We start from the raw sequence: 20,558 nt of genomic DNA, 5'->3' as shown, positions 1-20,558 counted from the left end.
TCGCTTGTTTGAAAAACAAGACCGTCGGCTCAGCGCTTGCAGAGATGAGTGTGCCTCATATCAATTAGTGGTTTTGATCTACGATATTTCGAGGCCTCTGTGTTGCAAGTCATTGACCCTCTGTAGAGGACAAACTTTTGATTGACAAAAAGTCTTGGGGCCCGTTTGCCTGAGAAATAGCAGCCCGTGAATTTTTACCCCCTCGTAACTCATTTATAATTAGCGCACAACATGTTTGTTTACCACCGAGATGCACAGTGTGCGGTGGCTGGTCTCTGGCTAAGTATTGTCGAAATATTATTTGACAGTAGAAAACATGTCAGGGATTGTAGCAATTAGGTCAATTATGTATATAGAAATCACTCTCAAAATGCCTCAAAAACTTTTCCGATCCCAAATATGATCATTTCATCATCACGCAAATGCTGAAGGTTACAAATTACAAATAACATAAAAAGTATAATTATGAATTATGTATGCATTTAAAAAAATGTATAAAAAATATAAATGATATATATATATATATATAAATTTTTTTTAAATTTAATTTTTTATATATATATATATTTTGTGTGTGTGTATAGATATACAAAAAATTAAATAAAAATATATATATCATTTATATTTTTTATATATTTTTTTTAAATGCATACATAATTCATGTGTGTGTGTGTGTGTGTATAGAATAATCTATTAAAAGAGAGACAACCATGAATCACATCAGATATTGTGGCTTAAAGACATCACAAAGACAGGAGATCGGGTCACATTTCTTACAATAATTTAATTGCAAAAGGGTCTTTTTAAAAATATTTCTACAAGAATGCATCATTATCATCATCATCATCATCATCATCATCATCATCATCATCATCATCATCATCATTGTCGTTTTGTAATTTGTTGTGTATGCCTGCACCCTTAAATACATCTCAGTACTTAAAAGAGGATTGAACAATTCCCAGGGCTTCATCTCAGCCTTCCTCCCATTTCACTCTCCATTTACCAAATGCTCTGACTTTTCACTTCCTTCCATGAAGTAACTTGTAAAAATTGGGCGAAAAAAAAGGACTTATTTTGTTGTGAGCATGTTGGCGGACATACAAAAACTGAAAAAACTGCCTATAATTACTTTAAACAGACAACTGAATCAAAGATGGACGGTAAATTTTGAGCGAAAAGGTAACAGGAAAGTTGGCTACGTGTGATTGATGATCATTCTGGGAGATATAAATTACAGAGAAAAAAAAAAAAAATAAGAAAGAGTGCTGGGTTTGAATCCCGTCTGCAGAGAAACAACCATATCTGACTAAAACTGATCAGATTTTTCCATCCACACGCACTCTCACAGACACAAATAAAAATTTGTCCATCCTAAGAGCAATGTTAGATAACAGGGATGTGTACAGACAGAAAGAAAAAAAAAGGTGAATTGTCTGTAGTTAATGCGGAGCCAATTTAATCATTTAAAGAAGATTGCCGGTTTAGTGGCTTACCCGCGGTCAAATTGAGTTTGTCGAGTAAAATTTCACATCCGGAGCCACCATGTGTGCCTTATCATGTGGTTCGGGCCGAAGCACCGCTATTTTATTTTCAAATTCGCGACAGAATTTTTTTGCCGATCGTGAATCGGCAACATCCGCGCTTATTCACTTAATGCAGTTGGTGACTGGGAAAATATTTGGATTTTCTTTTCCGAAGCAAACTGCCGAATCAAAAATCAGCTCTACTCTGTTTTCTGGACTGACGGGCCTTTTTGACGTAAAATGTTGTCAAACACATCTGGTTGAAGTGAGACTTCGATGAGCGTCATTGAGAATTTGGGACATATTTCAGATACGGATATTTGTACTCGAGCGTCTACTACAATTGTTACAGCATAGAAAGCCCTTTTTTTTTTTTTTTTTTTTTTTTACGGTGTACTAGGAGCGGTTATGAAACGTATGAAAGAAAAAAAGCGTTAAAAAAAAAAAAGTTTCGCCTTTTGACGGGCATTTACAGAATCAAACAATAGTAATATGTCAACAGTTCTGCATGGCCACTACCGTTCTGCTATCATTACACACCTAAACACATAATATTCACATATTGCATTCATCAGCTCCCGTTCAGAGAGACTCTAAAAGCTCACAAGAGTGAAGCAGCCTTACCCCTTAATTCATGGCCTTCAGTCACACTCTGTTAAAAGCGCCCGCTATTCAGCAGAATGGGAGGGAGACTGCAGATTTTTTTTTTTTTTTTTTTTTTTTTTGGTGGCCTGCATGCCAGAGCTGTTGAACCTGCGCCGTACTAATCACGCTACAGCTTGAGCCGAGACAGGATGATTGGAGGGCCGGGCAGGAAATGAAGAGAGATAATGATAGGTCAGCATGCCATATGTCTCTGTTCGCCATGTACTTGAGTTCCCCGCAAAGTCAGATTGCCTGCTGCATTTATCACCCTGATGGACAAAGACCAATACGTTTCTGTACTGTGACAGCTTTGGGTTCCCCGACGGGGATCTCCTGTGTGTAAACTGCAGATCGCGTGATTAAACCCATCGCGCGTATTAAAAGACGATCGGCTGTTACGAAAAAAAAAAAAAAAAAAAAAGATGATATTGATTTCCTTTGATCGGAGGCGGTGGAGAACGACTGATCCGTTTCCTCGAGGTTTTCGGGTCGTAAACTTGGCGGGTATTGATACGGCAGCCCGGGGATTCGGATATTCTGCTCGCGCTGAGGACGACAACGGGCTGAGGAAGCTTCCCGTCCGTTTTTCGAGCGGCGCACGTTATCTTAAAAACAATCACGCGGGCACGCGTTTTACGGCGGACGAGGTCGGGAACAGTCGATCGAGGTCAAAGGTCAGATTATCACCCGGGGGTGGTAAATATCCCTCGTGGGTCAATCATCTACCGGTTCTTCTCCTCGTCCTCACTCCGGGACGATTTTAAAAAAATCATTTCACGTGAACACTTTTTTTTTTTTCCTTTTTGTCAAAACACTCTTTTTTTTTTTCCTTACTTATTCGGCGAGTTTTCTTTTTTTTCTTTTTTTCTTTTTTTGAGTTACAAAACATGTACAGGCTGTTTAGAACAACAACAAAAATACAATATCCAATTCATTTGCAATTTATTTTGTTTCATAGGCGTGAATTCAGTAGCTGAATCCTCCCGGAGTTTGTCTTCTGATTGTTCCAAGTCCATTGTTTGAAATTCTCTACGGTCCATTTGGGTCACGGCGTTGGTGGCGGCGGCGATGGAGCACGGAAGGGGGTCGAGAGATGAACGAGGTACAAATAAATACATGTAAGGTGGGGAAGGGGGGGGGGGGGTCAAGAAATTTAAACAATAATTTTGATTATTTCTAGATTCAGATAATAATAAGTAGAAAGTAAGATGTCCATAACGCTTCCTCTGTGTGATGCATATATATTTATATATATATATGCATATCTGTATATCAGAAGTTCATTTTTCAATTCAGTAAAAAAGATTGTTTAACAGTTGTCCACAGAATATAGTGTAATTGTTTCAGATATATTTGATTCATGTCATGGTTTCAGTTCATGCGTTAATTCACCACAGTGGCAAATAGCGGAAGCTGTATTATACAGTATACTTGTGTGCAACGTGACACACCAGCACCTTCAGGCACGCACACACACGCACAGAACTTCTCACACACACACACACACACCCGCGCACACACACACACGCACACACACACACACACACGGAAATATGCACTCAAAAGGCCTAGTGGTCTGGCTCTTGTGTTGCCAAGTCCGTGTCTCCCCTTAATCACAAGAAGTGTCCGGTTGGGGTACTTCAGTTTGACCAGCCATCTTGCAACCACAAATCTCGCCAAAAAAAAAAAAAAAAAAAAATCAGGAAATCAGAAAGAAAAATCCATATGAGGACCAACAAACAAAAAATGTTCATGTGTTTGACGAGCGACTGACGTAATGTGTAAAACTATCCTGAGACACTTTTGATCATGGTAAGGAAGTCATCTAAATGTTTTCGCTAAGGAAGTCGACGTAACAGTCCGAAGAAAAACGTTACTTTACCCTAACTTGACCTCTGCGGCGGTCGATGTGACGTCGACATCGTTCCCGCCTCTTTACCCTCTCCTCTTTTCTCAACCCAACCTACTTCGGCGAGTGCCTTTCAGATTACACACCTTCAATATGAAGATGGAGAAGGAGACACACATCAAATTATCCTTCCTTTGTGTGTGTGTGTGTGTGTGTGTGTGTATATATGTATATATCTGAAGATGTCCATGCGATTTATTGTGTTCATTAAAGTCGGGTCGAGGGGGTCAAGGGAAGACGGTCTCCCGTTAGGATTCGGATGTGACATTTCGATAACGGGGGCCACGGCCGACCTCGTAATGCTAACGTCAACCCAAACCGGAGCCGCTAATCCAAGCGCGAGTATTTGGGGGGGGGGGGGGGGGGGTAAACTCTTTCAAAATGTCCTGATTGAAGTGAAATAAACATTTATGAAAAAAAAAAAAAAAAAACAAGAAATGGAATTGATACTGGGAGAAAAAAAAGAACACACAATTAAATAGTCAGAGGCACTGCAAGCCAGTTTCATAGCGTCTAATTGGCAGAGACGGGTCAGGCAGCTAGGGTTTTCCAATGGCTCTCTCTGGCACAGTTCCTCCCCCTTTAGTCAGTCTGGCTGTCCTTCGACTGCACTGGTCTGTGTGTCCCGTTGCTCACACCTGGACAGGAAGTGTTTGGTTCATCTGTAGTCTCATGTCCTGAATGCTACCAAGAATCTTCTTCTGATGACCGGCCAATGTCACCCCTATCCGCAGCAGGTCCCTGCGCGGCGAAACAAAAGAAAATGTCAGTGAGCGGCAGGCGGGGGAAATAAAATGTCGGGAAACGCCGAGGACAAAAAAAAAACCAAGGTCGCCGTTTAACCCGGCTTCGGCGGGCGGGAGAACCGATAGGCGACAAAGTTGGCAATCGGCCGTGAAATGGTCGGTGTCGACGAAAGGACGATTCTCATCCAGCTGTAATAAAAGTTGGTCCTAATGCAACGTGCTTCTGTTGCCGGGCAGGTGGGCAGCAGTAATGCGCCGGTTAATGATTAAAGAGTAAATTGAGCTACTGTTCGGCAGCTGGCGGACTTCACGGAGTCTGGAAGCGACCTGCCGGTTAGCCGGAGGTGAGATGTGTTTGTTTTTTTTTTAATTATTACACAAATAAAATCAAATCTGTCATTTTAACCCAGTAAAGCGTCCCGTGTCGACTTCAATATCCCGATACGCCCGAAAAACGGCTTTTACTGCACAAGCCGGTCGTTGCGCTAGTAAAGGGTTAATTTAACCTTGAGGTTAAGGTGCTGTGGGAAAATATGAAAGTTGACATTAACACGTGTTACAGTAAACCCGCTCCAGCTGTAATTAGTAATCTTATCGCAACGGCCTTGTTTGTTTAACACCGCAGGAATATTAGAATAATCTCCTTTTTCTTCCTGTTGCTCGATATCCCCCGCCGATAGCGGCGGACAAAGCAAGAGCAGTCAGACGAGGCGATAAGCCGACCATTGTGGTCCGGTCGCGGCCCGCGTAGTCACCGTTCGATTGCACGCACGCAAAAAACTCGATTGTCAAAATTAAACTTTGATATCGTACGCGGCGCCCGCCCGGGTGACTTTGGGGCTGTGCCTTTTGATGACGAGTTCGTCGCTCCAACCGAACGCGCCGCGCCTTCGTCAGCTCCGAATGCTAAATGAAGGTGTCTTGCGGGAAATTCATAGGAATTAAATTGTGTTCTTGTTTTTTTGTTGTTTTCTTCCCCCGCATTTTGCCGTTCCCATCAGTGCCGCGACAGAGGATTAAATGATAATAAATGGGAACCATTAGAGAAATTACTGGCCATTAAGGGCAGCAGAGAGCCCCGGTACACCACACCTGTCAGCCCGAGCAAATTGAAACAAATTACCTCCACCTCCGTTGCCTGTTACAGACCTAATGAGAATGATTTATTTATCATTATAATCCTGATTCATTTTGTTTGATCATCGATGGCATCCAATTTCCATTACATAATTTCCTGTTTGGTAAACAGCAGAAAGTGGGTGAATCTTCAAGGTCATTTGGTAATTGTTGACCAAATTTACACATGATACCGTTGTCTTTTTTTCTTTTTTTCCTTTACTTTTACTTTGTCAAGGTCGATTTTCATGATACTAAGTGCACCCTAAATCTCAAGCTCATTTATTTATCTGTTGCTGGCTGTCCTGCAGTCGTGGTTGCCAAACGGGAGCCTAGCCCTGCTGTGATCGCTCCAAAAGTGGGGTTCTCCCTAGACAGGAAATTGAGGGTCTCCAATGAGCTTCCTGCACGGCCCCCCCCGGAATCGAACCGGGGGAAGCGCCGAACGCCGCGTGACCGATTGCCGACTGCGCGCTAAGTCACTTTCGAGCTCATTAGCCGGATCCGCTCCACTCACTCTGCTGTCATCTGGGCCACCAGGTCAAAGGAAGCGAATCCGGCGTTGACGAAGTTGTCACGGTAGCGGCTCATCTTGATGGCGTCCAGCCAGTCCCCCACAGTGGTAAAAGTCGTATAGTCTGGCACGCAGCGGTCAAGCAAGGGCTGGGAAACCCTACATGGGGAGGGAGAGGAGAGACAAAGAGAACAGGAGAGAGAGAGAGAGAGAGAGAGGGTTAAGGTGGTTACTTTATCGCCTCTATCGGCCAACCTCGCCCCCAAACGCCACCCGCTGGCCGAGTGCCACCTCTCCGTCTCTCCTCTTCCCCTCTACCCTTGTCGTCTTTTCTCCCTCTCCGCCACGTGTTATTTGTGTGTGTGTGAGGGTGTGGAAAGACTGGCTGGAGGCTCGGGCGGCGGGGTTTGTCGGTTCGCCGGCAGGTGAGGCGATACGTACGCGCACTTGCGTTCAAGGAGCAGATGGATCCAATCTGCCTTCGATTGTTTTATAGCTCGGCCAAAAGAGTTTCACCGGCGATGAGGGGGTCTTTGATTTAAAAAAAAAAAAAAAAAAAAAGAAAAAAAAGCTGTATATGCGGTAGAGGGCACACACGCGTTTGTTTGGCAAAAGAAAACGGAGCTAGAGTGCTGCGGTAATTCGTTTCCTTTAAAGCTAGGATAAACACCGCCAGTATGCATCGGGCTTATTGTTGGGCCGTTTCCAAAGTGGTTGGGAGCGAAAGGAGCTATTGTTTCGTCTGCCCATTCACGTCAACGAATGGGGGGAAAAAAAAAGTGTTTGGACAAGGCCGCGTGGAGTTGCATCGCGCTTTGAGTTTAAACGAGCTCGCGAAAGCCAAGCAATGCAAGTTCCATGTAAAGGAAATATGGAAATATAGGTCAAACGTTGTTTATTTACTACATCCATTACGATGGTAAAAGTCCCGACGGAAAAAATCAGTTGCCTTCTGACCACATCGCAATTCACCAGGAACCCAAAAAATACGTTTGTGTTTTAATCAACAACACGGGTTGTCATAGATACGAAGCGGGGGAGGTTTCGTCAATAAAACTTAATAGGATAACTTGAATAGGATTGCGGTGTATGCCGTGTCTCTTAATTAAAATGTAATTATAGAGATAGGCTCGAACGCTGAGTTTCCCTTTTATTTGCGATGAGGTTTTTGGATGTTTGCTGGCAACCGACAAGACGGAGGTACTTGGGATCTAAGTAATTGTGCAGAGTTACATTTTAAAATGGTTACCAACTGTAGTTCCAGGAAAGATTGGGATTTCGCTGATCATGTTTCAGATCCTTGTATCGACATAGCAAAGGTAGAATAGCTGGAACATTCATTTTGTCATTTATAATTAATGGCTAGAGTTAGTATCCCTAGTTGGGTCAACCCTATGGTGCCACTTAGTAATGGACGGTGACAGAACGTTTGTAATTACGACTCGGTACACGACCACAAGACATTTGCAATAAATGTTCAACCTCTGAGGTTTTTTATTTTTTCTATCTCTCCGATAGTTTCACTTCTTTTTGCAGCCTAATGATAAGAATAAGAATAACCTCACATGCACTGACATCACTTGGGACCTTGCACTAACAGTTCCAGTAAAAAGCTGGCGATTGCAATCTAACACTTGGAATCGATACCGAATTTTTATCGGCTTAGTACGACACGGAATATCAAAGAGGGCTGCAAAAAGCCGTGCCGTTGCTTGTAGTTCAGCTGGCCAATTGCTTTTTAGCCTCTTAACTGGTGGGAGTATGTTTAAAAATGGTAACAAACTTAACTCTGACATGAATTGTTTCAAACTGCTGTTATATTTTGAAGTGCAAAGAATTATGGCTCTTATTTTGAATTTCTCATTGTTTCCATGAGACAGCAACAACGCTTCAAACTATTACCGGCGGGTTAGTTTGAGGCGCTCATAATAGTCGTCGAAAATGTGTCAAATGCACATTTGACTGTGTAGGTTACAATAAAAAATGGGGTTTAGTCCACCGAAAAACAAAACAAGGAAGGACGGTGAGTTTTGTGGATCAAAGTTGTTTTTTGTTTTTTTTTCTAAAATTCTTTTTCATGTTTGCTTTTATCACTGGCTACGCTTTATTTATGGTCGGTTATAAATGTCGCTATGCATAAAGACATTAATTTTTCTCAGTCGCCATTCTCAGATAAATTTCAGATCAAGATAAAATGAAAATAAAAATAAAATGGGAAAAAAAAAAAGGCCATACCAGGTCGGAATTACGTAAAAAAATATTCTGGGGCTGGTTGTTCGGCACGGACAACCCAAACCCCTACACCGATGAGCGCCGCAGATAGGGAGGCCACCATGCAAGTCTAATAAAACCATATCAAAGCTCTAGGAGTAGAAGGTGGACGGGAGTAGCAGAGAGGTGTGTCGGGGTGAAGGAGGAAAAAAAAAAAAGACGAGGGCACGAGCGAAGAGAAAGAGCGCCACTGTCTTCCCTCCTCTCTGCTCTGCTGATCCCCTGTCATCCTTTTTGATGGCATTAGATTCATTAACAATTAAAAGAGGTATGGAGAAAAAAAAAAAAAAAAGAGGGAAAAGGAGAAAAAGGGAGTGGGAGTTAATAACGGCGGCACAGTGGGTCCATTGAGCGGTGTAGATGGAGTGATTTTTAATAAGGCATGTGCTTTGGAGCCCAAGGCCTCAGGCCATCGTTAAAGCCAGACGCTGGCTCCTCTTAATGGGGTATTGTTAGTTTTCCATCTTTAAAGTTGGCTTCAAAAAGGTCCAGAATGTTGCTGGCCACATGTGGGCCACAAGCAGAAACATAGCAGGACAGCTGCATAATGGTGTAAGCCATCCAGCGAAACAGATAGAGGCCCGGGCGTGAAACAAAAGTCCGGGTTTGAATTAGCACTGTTTGTGTCAGTAATGTATGTGTGTGTGTGTGTGTTTTTGGGAAGATAAGTCGCTCAGTGTGCTCGCGAACGCCACCGAAATTCCTCCGTTCGTGTTATTTATGTATGGTCGGAACGCGCGAAGCGCTTTTATCCGAAACGCTGTTAGCTGACTCCGACAACCCTTTACCGCCGAGCAGGACAACTCTATCCTCGCTCTCTCTCTCCTACGGATTTGTCAGCGGGAGGCCACCTCTCAGCTGGCCCGTTTAAAATCTTGTTAGTGGCTAATTAAAAGGCGCCCCCATCTCCTTTTTTGCATCGCCTTAATCAAGCTAATTAACCACAAGCTTAATCTTCTAAGAACGTCACTCCGGCGGCCAACCGAGACCCCGGTTTTCCCCCCTCGAGCCCAGACCAGGATTTTCTCCGGCCCTCCCTCGGGATGGAAAGACCCCGATGCAGGCACAGATAGGTAGGTCAACCGCTCACGTTTGCTCAGACGCGTCCGCCATATGTCGCGCGCGTTCTTTTCCACCGAGCAGGCTGCGGCGTTACGGCTGGATGCAGATCTGACGTCATTTATTTACAACTTCCTCGGTTAAAGGATCGCTAACAGGGTTAGCGTAGCCGAGGTTTCCTTTATGAGAACTTGACGGTTTTAACAGAACCAACTGATGTTTTTGTCACAACTGAGTCTTAAACTGCATGAGGTGTATTTGCGCGGTAGCTGCCGATCGGTAATTTCATATCTGAAACGAACCACGACCGACAAATCAATGCCACGTTATGCAACAGGTATCCCCGCACGATTTTCGGAGATCATATCCAGATCTTTCCAAAGAGCGATAGGGAAACTATCTTCTCATTTAGATGTGTAGGCATGTATACCGTTTTTTTTAATTTTTTTTATCCGATATATTGCAACTTACCCAGTAGATTGTGTGCTGTTGGTGACCACCTTTAGGCTGGCAGCATTTCGAATTAATTTATCCAGCGTGGCCACAATCTGGGCAAATTTGGGTCGCAGGTTCCTCTCTTTTACCCAGCAGTCCAACATGAGCTGGTGTAGCGCTGTGGGGCAGTCCATGGGCGGGGGGAGTCGATAGTCCTGCTCCACGGCGTTTATCACCTGCGAAATGATGAAACAGAAAACGGCAATCACTTTAAAATGACCGATTTTATGTCGGACGGGGGAGGAGAGGCAAAAAGGGGACGGGTCAATGAAGAGAGCGATTGAGGCGGGACGCGATGAACGACGGTACAGTCGGGGAAAAAGCAGGAAAAAAAAAAAAACCTTCGGGGTAGTGAATTGAAACAAGTAACACAAAAAGTAAAGGATAATTTGGATAAAGGAAATGACAGTGGTAATCGACCCCTTGAAGGACTCACATCCTGGTTGCTCATGTCCCAGTAAGGCCGCTCGCCGTACGACATCACTTCCCACATGACGATGCCGTAGCTCCACACGTCACTAGCCGAAGTGAACTTCCTGTAGGCGATCGCCTCGGGAGCCGTCCATCGAATGGGGATCTTTCCGCCCTGTGGATATGCGAATGAGTAGGTGAGCATGAAATACTGGAGGGATGGAGCACAAACACAGAGTCACACACATACAAGAGGGAGAAAGACGGTGAGAAAAAACACAGTTCGAGGAAACACGGAAACATCACACAAAGGGCGCATGCTTTGCAAAGCAAGCGTCACGTGAACGTTTGTTGTACGCTCAAAAAAAAAAAAAAAAAAAGAACGAACATATGAAGTTAAACCGATGAGATGCGACAGCTTTTGCTATTTGGATCGATGTGTCAGAGACATGAGGGAGGTTTTTTTTTTTTTTTTATGATATCACGAAACTGACTGCTTTGAAGAGGAGTTGATCTTGGAAGTATTCAGGGGCTCACTAAGTTAAGAATACATGCCCTAATTAACACCACTGCTTCCCAGCGCTGAGGGACTTGTCATCCCTCACTCCTTTGACATTGCTCTCTTTGCCTTTTCTCTGGCTTTACAAAATAGGATATATACTCGTGCCAGAAACTTTCCAAAAAAAAAAAAAAAAAAAAAAAAATGTTTCTAATTGCACATAATGGAAACCTATTTCCATAATAGGCCAAAAAAAAAAATCCTAAACCAGTATTTTGATCCGAAGAACCTCTATCCTGGAACCGATGATATCATTACGACTGTTTTATCACACACGCGTGCCCAAATTGGTTCTACGATATGAGGTATGTCGGATTTAAATAACTGTTTCAGGTCAAACGTGTCAGGGTTTTGTTAACTAAAGACCTTGAAAGATCTTGGGAGATCTATTGGACTATTACTCTAGGCATCCTACAGTCATACCAGGTTGAGCATGAAATAATTTCATGAATCTGATCCTGTAGGCTGTCATACAGAAATGACCTGGTAGAATAAGGAAGGGGGAAAAAAAAAAAATGGAGGGCGGGCTTGCCAAATATTTCAGTTTTATGCAGAAATATTTGGCGACGGAAGGGGGCTGAACTTAACATAGAGATGAATGTTACTTTCAAGCATTGCTACACATTCTAACCCGACTTACCAATGAACTCGTGTATGTGGGATCCGAAGGGTCGTCCTCGAGGAAACGGGATAGACCGAAGTCAGACACCTTGCACACCAGATTACTGTTGACCAAGATGTTCCGGGCCGCCAAGTCTCGGTGCACATAGTTCATATCTGACAGGTACTTCATGCCTGCTGCGATTCCACGGAGCATGCCGACCAGCTGGATCACTGTGAACTGCCCGTCATTGAGCTGGCAAGGGAAGAGACAGAATGACAGGGATGATTTGGAATTGAAGATCAAGGGTGCATTTTCAATATATGTTGACTCCTTTTTATTTTATTTTTTTTCTTACCGCTCTTTATTTTTCAAAGGCTTTGAATTTTCTTTGTGTCGGATTTTTTTTTTCTTTTTTTTTTCTTCTAATTTATTCTTACCTTGTGTCTTCAGCATATTTTTTTTTCTCCTCAGAATTCCCCTAGATTTTTTTTCTTTGATGCGAATTAGTAGAGATTGAGATTTATCTAAATGTCAATATCTTTAGTGAATAAAGAAAGTGAGAGAACCGAATAATCTGCTCTTACATCGCGCTTTACACCGGATAACATTCGACCATTCGCGCACGCGCGCACACACACACACACACACACACACACACACACTCATGCCATGCACAGCAGCTAACCAGACTATCGGGAGCTACATGGGGTTCATCGTTTTGCTCAATGATGGAAATCAAGTCGCTAATCTTCCGCTGGAAGTCCTAAACACCCGTTATAGCAACTCAGCCGCGGATTCCCCCAGTTGTTTAAATGGCGATTGTACGTCACGGACGTCATCAAAAATACCATAATTTCCGGACGATAAGCCGCGACTTTTTTCACTTAAACAACGATGCGGCTAATATATTTGGGGGGGGGGGGGGGGTGGCTAACGATTTTCACGCCGCTAAAACATTTATCCTCGTCACATCAGACCGATGAAATGGCCGGGAAATTCTGAGAATTGCCAACGAAGACGACTTTGACGGTTATAGCGCGCAGGAGGAAGCCTAAGATCGCGATCGGCTAGCCGGTGCGGCTTATATTGAGGTGCGCTCAATAGTCCGGAAATTACGGCAGATGCTTTCGGTCGTTTTTTTCTCTTTTGCTCACCCTGAGGAAAGAATCCAGCGCCCCATTCTCCATGAACTCTGTCACAATCATCACCGGCCGACTCTTGGTGACCACTCCCTCCAGACGAATGATATTGGGATGGTCAAACTGACCCATGATGGACGCCTCAGAGAGGAAGTCTCGCCTCTGCCGGTCAGTGTAGCCCACTTTGAGAGTCTTGATGGCTACGATGATCTCCCTGCGACCGGGCAACTTGAGGCGACCGCGACACACCTCCCCAAACTCTCCTGTGAGAGCCCGGTCGACACGGCCAGAGATACAGAGAGGAAAGACGGAAAGAGAGAGATAAAGGGAGGGGAGAGAGGCATGATGGAACAGTGGAGGAGAGTGGGGGGGGGGGGGAAGGGGAGAGGGGACAGTTTACTGGTTAGAACCAAGGAGCCAGGGATGGGCAGCAGGAGGTGTGGGGACAATGGGGGTCGCTAAAAGGAGCCAAGGGCTAAAGGCCACTTTAAGGGTTGGTTGTGATGTAGGACGATACGGTGACTTTGTGCCGTTAAAGCGTGGATTGAAGGAAATGGTATGGTGAGAAGGAAGCTTGATATTAACGCACCGTGAATGTGAAATGAATGTATGATCGAATGAGTAACAATGTGAAACTAGGGTGAAAGGATGACAAGGCCTGAAAAGGAGGAAAAGGGTGGTATGATTGTGGGGGATCGGAGGGAGGGGCTACTAAGCTTCGGGGGACTTGGAAAAATGGGCACAGGAGGAGGAGATGGGTGGAGATAGAAGTTTGGGGGTTCTTGGAGTGCTGGATGTTTTACGTTTAGAGTCTACACCAAGCGTGCGCACGAGTGCAAGACAATCACGGCAGTGACAACAGCGCGTGTCAGTACCGGTGCAAAGGTGACAGAGTGAGGGAAATCGGGAAAGAGAGGGCCAGTGAGCAGGAATGGAGGGTCAGATTGAGGAAAGGGGGTAGAGGAGAAGGGGGGGGAGGAGGACAGGGGAAACAGGGATTGAGGGTTTGTCACTTTAAGGCGACTGCTGGGAAGCGATGGGTTTCAAGTAGTAGCCTCAGCAGTGGAAGAGCTGTCGTAGTAGTAGCAGTAGTAGTAGTAGCAGTAGTAATGGTAGTAGCAGAAGCAGCAGTAGGGATTTCCATCTCTGCCATCACAACGTCCTCCATTTTGCCTCAGATACAATGCTAAGAAAAGTCAACCTCATTTGGCACAGTCCTGCAGCTTTTGAGCAGAGATATTACTATCAAGTATATCAAATACATTTAACATTTCTATTTGTTATCTGAAATGCTAGAAAATACCATAAATCAGGTCGAGGAGTATTTCAAAGGGAGGAAACAAAATCACATTGTTGTTCGGGAAAGAAATGTGCAAGGAGAAGATATCATATTTTTGGGTAAAAATCCTCTTTTTGATGAGTAAAGGGTCACCGGCGAGCGACGCATGAGTCACGGTTACGGTCGATGTCTCACTCGCACGGGATTCAAATTTCAGAAAGATGAGACACTGCAACAAGACAATGGGTCACGTCAATTGCTTTACCGAATATTGAGCTTGTGGGGTCGAACGCTCTCACAAGAGTGACTTGATGCCGTCGTAATTTGGTTTTGTACGCATTTCTTGCATCTGACTCTGCACAGCTCAAATGCATGCACGTTCACGGTCAGACAAATCGGGTGACAAAATTGTAGATATTCCGATTCATTTGGCGACACCCGACGGGAATCAAAGGGGCCTTTAAGTATGCCAAAGAAAACGGCCTCTGGATAATTCTAAAGTTGATCCCACATGAACTATAGCTTCCATTTAAAAAAAAAAAAAAACATTATGGAGCGTCATAATCACATAAATAGAAAAATCTACAATCCTTAGACTCAAGAGGATTTTTAAAAATTTCTGTTCAAGCCATGAATGACTGTCCTTGCACAACAGCTCTCCTGCTCTAGAGCCTGGTTTCACAAAGATCCTCTCTGACTATGTCTTGAACATATATAATAATCGGGAGTGGACAGATGTCTAAATACAGTAAATCATACTCTTTTAATTAACACATTAACAAACACAAAGTGTTAGTATATTAACACTGTTCATTCCCATTTTAAACGATTCAAGTCAGGAATATCATATTGCTTCAGCATCCTCACTTTGGGCAGTGCTGGCCATCATGAAAATATGCTAGCAATTGCTTAGAAAATTGGTAAGACAATACATACAGTATCTATTTAAATATATTCCTATACTTGCCTGTAGATCTTAGACTAATCAGAAATATTGAACGAGAAACATGTTGCACGGCCGTGTTCTTCCATTTTTATTTTCAGTTTTTTGGTGTCTACACTGTACGTCTCTTTAATTTGATGCCGGCCATCTCCGTTACACATTTTAGCGACCTCGCAAACAGTCGAGACACCGAGACAAAGCTCAGAGATGAGAGGTGACCAACCAATTGTTATCCTCTTCTTGTTAGTTACTTACCAACCTACTCACATAGTCTAATTTTAAAATTCAATCCCCTGTGTTATTTCATGGGTGAATTCATACAGGCCTAAAACACAAGACATGCCAAAAAAGGTCTTTGTGAAACCAGTCTCTTGACGGGGACAGTAGAGTCGAAACATCAATCCACAAAAAATATCTACTCCATAAGAACATGGGGAATAACGCAAGGGTGCTGGGACTGTGTTACTCCAACTTAAACAGGATATAACTAGGACTAACTTAAACAGAGGAGTGCTCGTATCATCTGTGAAACTAAAGAAGGGTTTTCCAAGCCCCTTTTATACAGAGATCTTGCAAAAATTTCAAAACAATGACCCCCACCATTTTTGTATTTGTTTACACAGAATGAACAAAAAGTAAAGTATGCTCGGCAAGACCATTTTCAAAGATAGGTGGCAGGACGACCTACTTGGTCATTGAGCGTTTACGGACTTTTGGACAGTCAAAAGGCATATCGGCAGTGCAATATTCCACCGTGTAAAAGGGGCTTAAGAGGTGACGAGTGAGGTAGTGAAGGGAGGAAGAAGCGATGAATTGAGTGAAAGTACCGCTTGGTGTGAAGTCCTCTAACGGTATGGCCTGGAGGTGACTAGCAGTCTTCCCCCTGTAGCTCAGGAGCTTTGGTGGGTTACCTGCGCCGATGACCTCCTCGATCTTCACGCAGGAGACATCAATTTCCTTGGCAAACTCCCGCACTGCTTCATTGGGGTCCTCATAGGTGAAAGGGTCAATGTAGACCTTCATCCCTGGCGTTACTATTGGGGATTCAGTAGCGAGAACGGGAAAGTGAATCTTTGATGCCAAAGAAATGCTTTCACAAAAATCACATTTTAAAATATATAGAACTTTATCGTTCGGCATAGCGTGAGATGTTCAGTGTTTATTAACTAGGTTGGAGGTCTTGTTGAAAGTAATCGTGGGATAGAGGTCTGCCGCAGTCGGAGGATTTCGGATGCCGGGATTATAAAAGAAGGACGTGCATGTCAGCAAAGGTACTTACTGTACTGCTGCAGTTTCTCGGTATATTCTGACTCTGAACCGTTTCTCTGCTTTCTGTTGAGAAAGATGAATACGAGTGAGACGTCCGGGCACGGGCGGGGTGAAAATACCGGCAAAGAACACGTGACGGGCGTGATGCCGCTCGGCGAACGCGTTTTGCCTTTCGCATTGCGAGCAAGGGGACACGCTGTGAAGACTACATAATTGCCTGGGAGCAAAACAAACAATGTCGCCAAATGATACGGAGAAGCTAGTTAAAGCTGTTCATTCTATGCCTCAGACATAAGGAAATGAACTAGTCAGAGGCTGATCCACAACTGTCAGCCCCTTCCTTGCCCTGCAGACATCGGATTGCTCTCCTGAGCTCCTCCTGAAACTGTCTCCTTTTTTTTTTCTCTCGCCTTTTTTTTTTTTTTTTTTTTTGATGTTGTTCTAATTTCTCAGTCGCTCTCTATCCCCGTATTCCCCAATTTCCGTATCCTCACATATTTAAAAATTTTTCCGTCTATGATTGGGGGGTGGGAGCACAAAGACGACGACATAGTGAGGGGGCAGGGCTGCTGAAATTATATGTTAATGTGCTCCCTTTGTTGTTTAACCAGCAACCAGGGCAATAATACCCAGTGGTGATTTGCATCTTATTTCAAATTCTAATTTGGAATCGGAATATGTTGAAGCCCTGCGTCTCGTGTTATTACCATTTTCTCCTTATTCTATTGTGGCAGTCTTAGCAATAGTTAAGCCAATACCCTGAGAGAGACACAATGTAGTGGTGTGAAAATGGAGGAGAGCAAAGAGGCAGGAGGGAGTTGAAGACGAGGGGGAGCCAGGAAGAATATTATTCAGTCTAGCGTGACCGATGCCCACGCTTGTCAGCCTCTGCCTGAACTGGCTTGTGGAGGCAGCCCGGTGGGTGCCAGTCGGTGGTGGGTGCCAACCGTGCACGCGTGCACGCGCATTCACAGGCGCACATTTGTTACCTGACAAATGAGAGGTATTAGGATAAACGAGTGCGGTTAAACCTAGCTAATGCAAAAATTCTGAAAGGTGTGAGAGCGGCTCACATATTCCCTCTCGACTTGGCCCGGCATTCAAGGGCACATCTGGCCGGTTTGTAGTCATATTTGATTCTGACAGAAAGGCCACGGGGGCGAGCCCGTCAGGCCCGATAGCTGCTCCATCACGTCGTTTCGAGGGAGCCGAGAAACGTTTCACAGAAAGCTGTTTACTTTTCACTGTTTCACGTCCGGCATTCAGTAGCGTCACAGGTGACCTTGCAAATGTGCTTATGCTGTATTTCCGTAGTCGTCCGGTGGCCAAGGGGTTCTTCTTGAACCCCTCACAGTTTACAATCGGCAAATCGACGCATATTCAGTCATTTCAAAGCAAGTTTTTGCGCTCGCTGATGGGTTGGGGAGAAGGCGATCGAGGAACTGCAATCTGACCTGAGACAGACGATGGCGATGACCACGACAGCAATGATGAAGACCAAGGTGGCGGTGGCCGATCCCACGATAAGAGGCAACTGCTCTTGCCACAGCTTCGGTGGATCGGCTTTAGAGGGCCAAAGACAAAAAAAAAGTTAAAAAGAACTGTCAAACCCGTGGTGGCATCCTGCGCACTCTCTGTGACGATCGGCATGGACCTCATATAATTCTCACCTATATTTGGGTTGGGGTAAAAAAAACATCTTTGTACTGCTCAGGCTTTATTAGCCAGAACAGGGAGAGATTATGGACTAATGCTGCTTTTGTGAATAAGCCAAATAACCACTCATGTAGTATTTTCAATCGCAAGGATATTGTATATGATGACATCGCCGTGTATTTTAGATCAAGGGAATCGATGTAAGACGAACATCTAGCTTCTGGCCGGCATACAAGTCAAGGAGGGCTGGCTGTGAATCTAATTCTACCGAAACAATTCCCTTTGAAATAAAGTAATTTGGAAGGATAACATACTTTGCAGGTTGGTGCTGAAGTCAGCTGGGCTGCTGTAACGACCGTAACCGGCCACGGTTCGGGCACGGACCTGTACCACGTAAGGGGTACCGGCCTTTAGGCCTTCAATACGGGCATTGCTTCGTTGGGCCGTCATGGTATGAGCAATGGCCTCGCCCTGATCCTGCAGAGACAGGCAGTGATGATAACGGTATGACATACAAGTCGAACGTAGCGTCTCATTAATCATAATTCATCACGTGAAACCCCATTCTGAAAGCCTGACTAATCTTACCATGCGGCTGGCTAAAAAAAAAAAAAAAAAAAAACAATAGGAAGGAAAGAAGCAAAAGAAACGGAAATAGTGATAAACACATTACACCTGGGCGCTCCCTAAAGCATATTCGTTTTCTGTTCTATGGGCCCCTGGAAAGTGTAAAAACATTGCGTAGCACAGGCTGCGATGACGGGGGCGAGAAGAAAGACAAGAGGAACAAAAGGAAGTGTGACACAGAAAAAAGAAGGTCATATTGGAAATGTGCTGGGAAGGAAGGTAAGGATAATGAAAAAGAGATGAAGGGACAGAAACAGCAGAAGAAGTAAGGGAGCAAAAACACCTTCTTCTTATTAGCAGTGCTTTCCAATTAAGCTAACATTAGAAGACAGGAAATTCAAAGAAACTGCGATGACTTGGAGGTGTTGATTTACATCGCTGCTTACCTTTTCATGGTACTTAATCTCATAATCCAGAATGATTCCGTTGGGTTTCTCCGGAGGCAACCAGGACAAACTCATTGTGCTTGCAGTGGCTGCCATCAGGTGAACCGTGGGCACTGCTGATGGAGCTACATCAGACAAAACAAATAAAAGAAAATCCACCTTTGTAATAGGTTTCTGTCATATACAACTACAACTTCGATGCCTCTTGTGTGTGCACATAAGCCCAAGTCCAAAGTTGTAGGTGGCGGGATTTGTGAAAAGCTTTGGCCAATAGTTAGTATGCATAACCATTACTCACTAATACCCAGTTCTTCTCCCCCGGAGTCTTAAGCAAGGAAGTGTAAAGGGCTAATTCTCCTGTGACAACCGAGCCAAAGTGCATAGCTGTTGTTTTGTCACGAATGAATTTCGACCCGCGCCCATATGTGGGTGAGTTAGGAGAAACAAAAAGGGAACACAAATTCAAGTATACATTCTAACCGACGCAAAACCATTGTTCCGTTTCGCCACATCCCGAGGATTAAGCGGGAAGAGTGTGTCCCAGGTGTGTATGATGCATTTCTACAGGGACACAAAAACACCTTAAAGCTCATCCAACGTTGGAGTTTTCAAGTCTTAGTCACATGTACCCTGTAGCCTTTCAGTTAAGGCATCTTCTCTAACTCAGAGTAATTCCTTGCCCACCCAACTCCGGTGCCTTTGTTTCAAACACGACTTGTCCTGCTCGGGAGGACCTCCTCCGAAAAAAAATCACATTCGTCACAATCGACCGCGGGTTTTCGAATGCTCCTTTCTGTTGTTTAACTTTCATCACCTTCTCAACATCCAGGACCAGCATCCCCCTACTGCCTAAGCTTTTTTCTGCCTTTCACTATCCCCCCCCCCCCCCCTCCCCGTCTTCTTACTTTTGAAGAAAAAGAGAAAAAAAAAAAAACTTTTTAATCCCCAGTGTTTTGTTCTTTGGTTCCCTCTTGCATTTCCTTACTCCCCTATTCAACTGGTGTTTGTAGTCAGACATACTTATGTTTCTCCGGACTAACCGAGCCTTCCAATTTCTGTCTTGCTCCCTCCCCTTCCAGACCATTCCATCTCAGACCTCCGTATTTCTCTTTCTCTCCCCTTTCTGGGCAGATCCCCTGGTTACTCCTGCCAGGGGATTAAGGTCCCTCCTCCGGGACAAGACGCTGAAGTAACCATGGAGGTGGCCCCTCGGGCTTATCACTAGCCCAGTATTTATTCTGGTTCTTAAAAGGTGAATGCACATGTGGGAAGGTCTTGGGACTACACCAGGGGATAATCTAATCACAGATGATGCACTCTTGCCCCCTCCTTTTCCTTCTTCCACACCCATCTGGCCCGTCGGTACCCATTGATGGACACCGGTCCCTGTCGGCGCACTCCTCG

At 44.3% G+C, this 20,558-nt stretch overlaps 1 protein-coding gene across 9 annotated transcripts in view; it reads right to left on the bottom strand.

Moving 5' to 3' along the window:
- Positions 1–759: 759 nt before the first annotated feature.
- Positions 760–20,558, bottom strand: part of ephb3b (eph receptor B3b) — a 55,195-nt gene continuing 35,396 nt past the window's right edge. Inside the window, exons 6-16 of one of the 9 annotated variants that reach the window (XM_086162282.1) lie at positions 19,155–19,279; positions 18,456–18,618; positions 17,940–18,048; positions 16,496–16,548; positions 16,044–16,262; positions 13,010–13,257; positions 11,892–12,107; positions 10,718–10,903; positions 10,258–10,457; positions 6,460–6,615; positions 760–4,821 (exon numbers count right to left, since the gene is read on the bottom strand). In XM_086162282.1, the coding sequence (XP_086018408.1) occupies positions 4,713–4,821; positions 6,460–6,615; positions 10,258–10,457; positions 10,718–10,903; positions 11,892–12,107; positions 13,010–13,257; positions 16,044–16,262; positions 16,496–16,548; positions 17,940–18,048; positions 18,456–18,618; positions 19,155–19,279 (1,784 nt within the window). In that variant the 3' untranslated portion in view covers positions 760–4,712. The remainder of the gene's footprint in view (positions 4,822–6,459; positions 6,616–10,257; positions 10,458–10,717; positions 10,904–11,891; positions 12,108–13,009; positions 13,258–16,043; positions 16,263–16,495; positions 16,549–17,939; positions 18,049–18,455; positions 18,619–19,154; positions 19,280–20,558) is intronic. The other 8 variants (XM_086162284.1, XM_086162285.1, XM_086162286.1 and 5 more) reach the window with 8 other exon arrangements.

This window comes from Fistularia commersonii, chromosome 16, assembly GCF_037954325.1.
Source record: "Fistularia commersonii isolate RoL2024-O1a breed Wild chromosome 16, RoL_Fcom_v1.0, whole genome shotgun sequence".
Lineage (NCBI taxonomy): Eukaryota > Metazoa > Chordata > Actinopteri > Syngnathiformes > Fistulariidae > Fistularia > Fistularia commersonii.
Note: the sequence above shows the minus strand (reverse complement) of the source record. Positions and strands in the feature narration are given on the sequence as shown.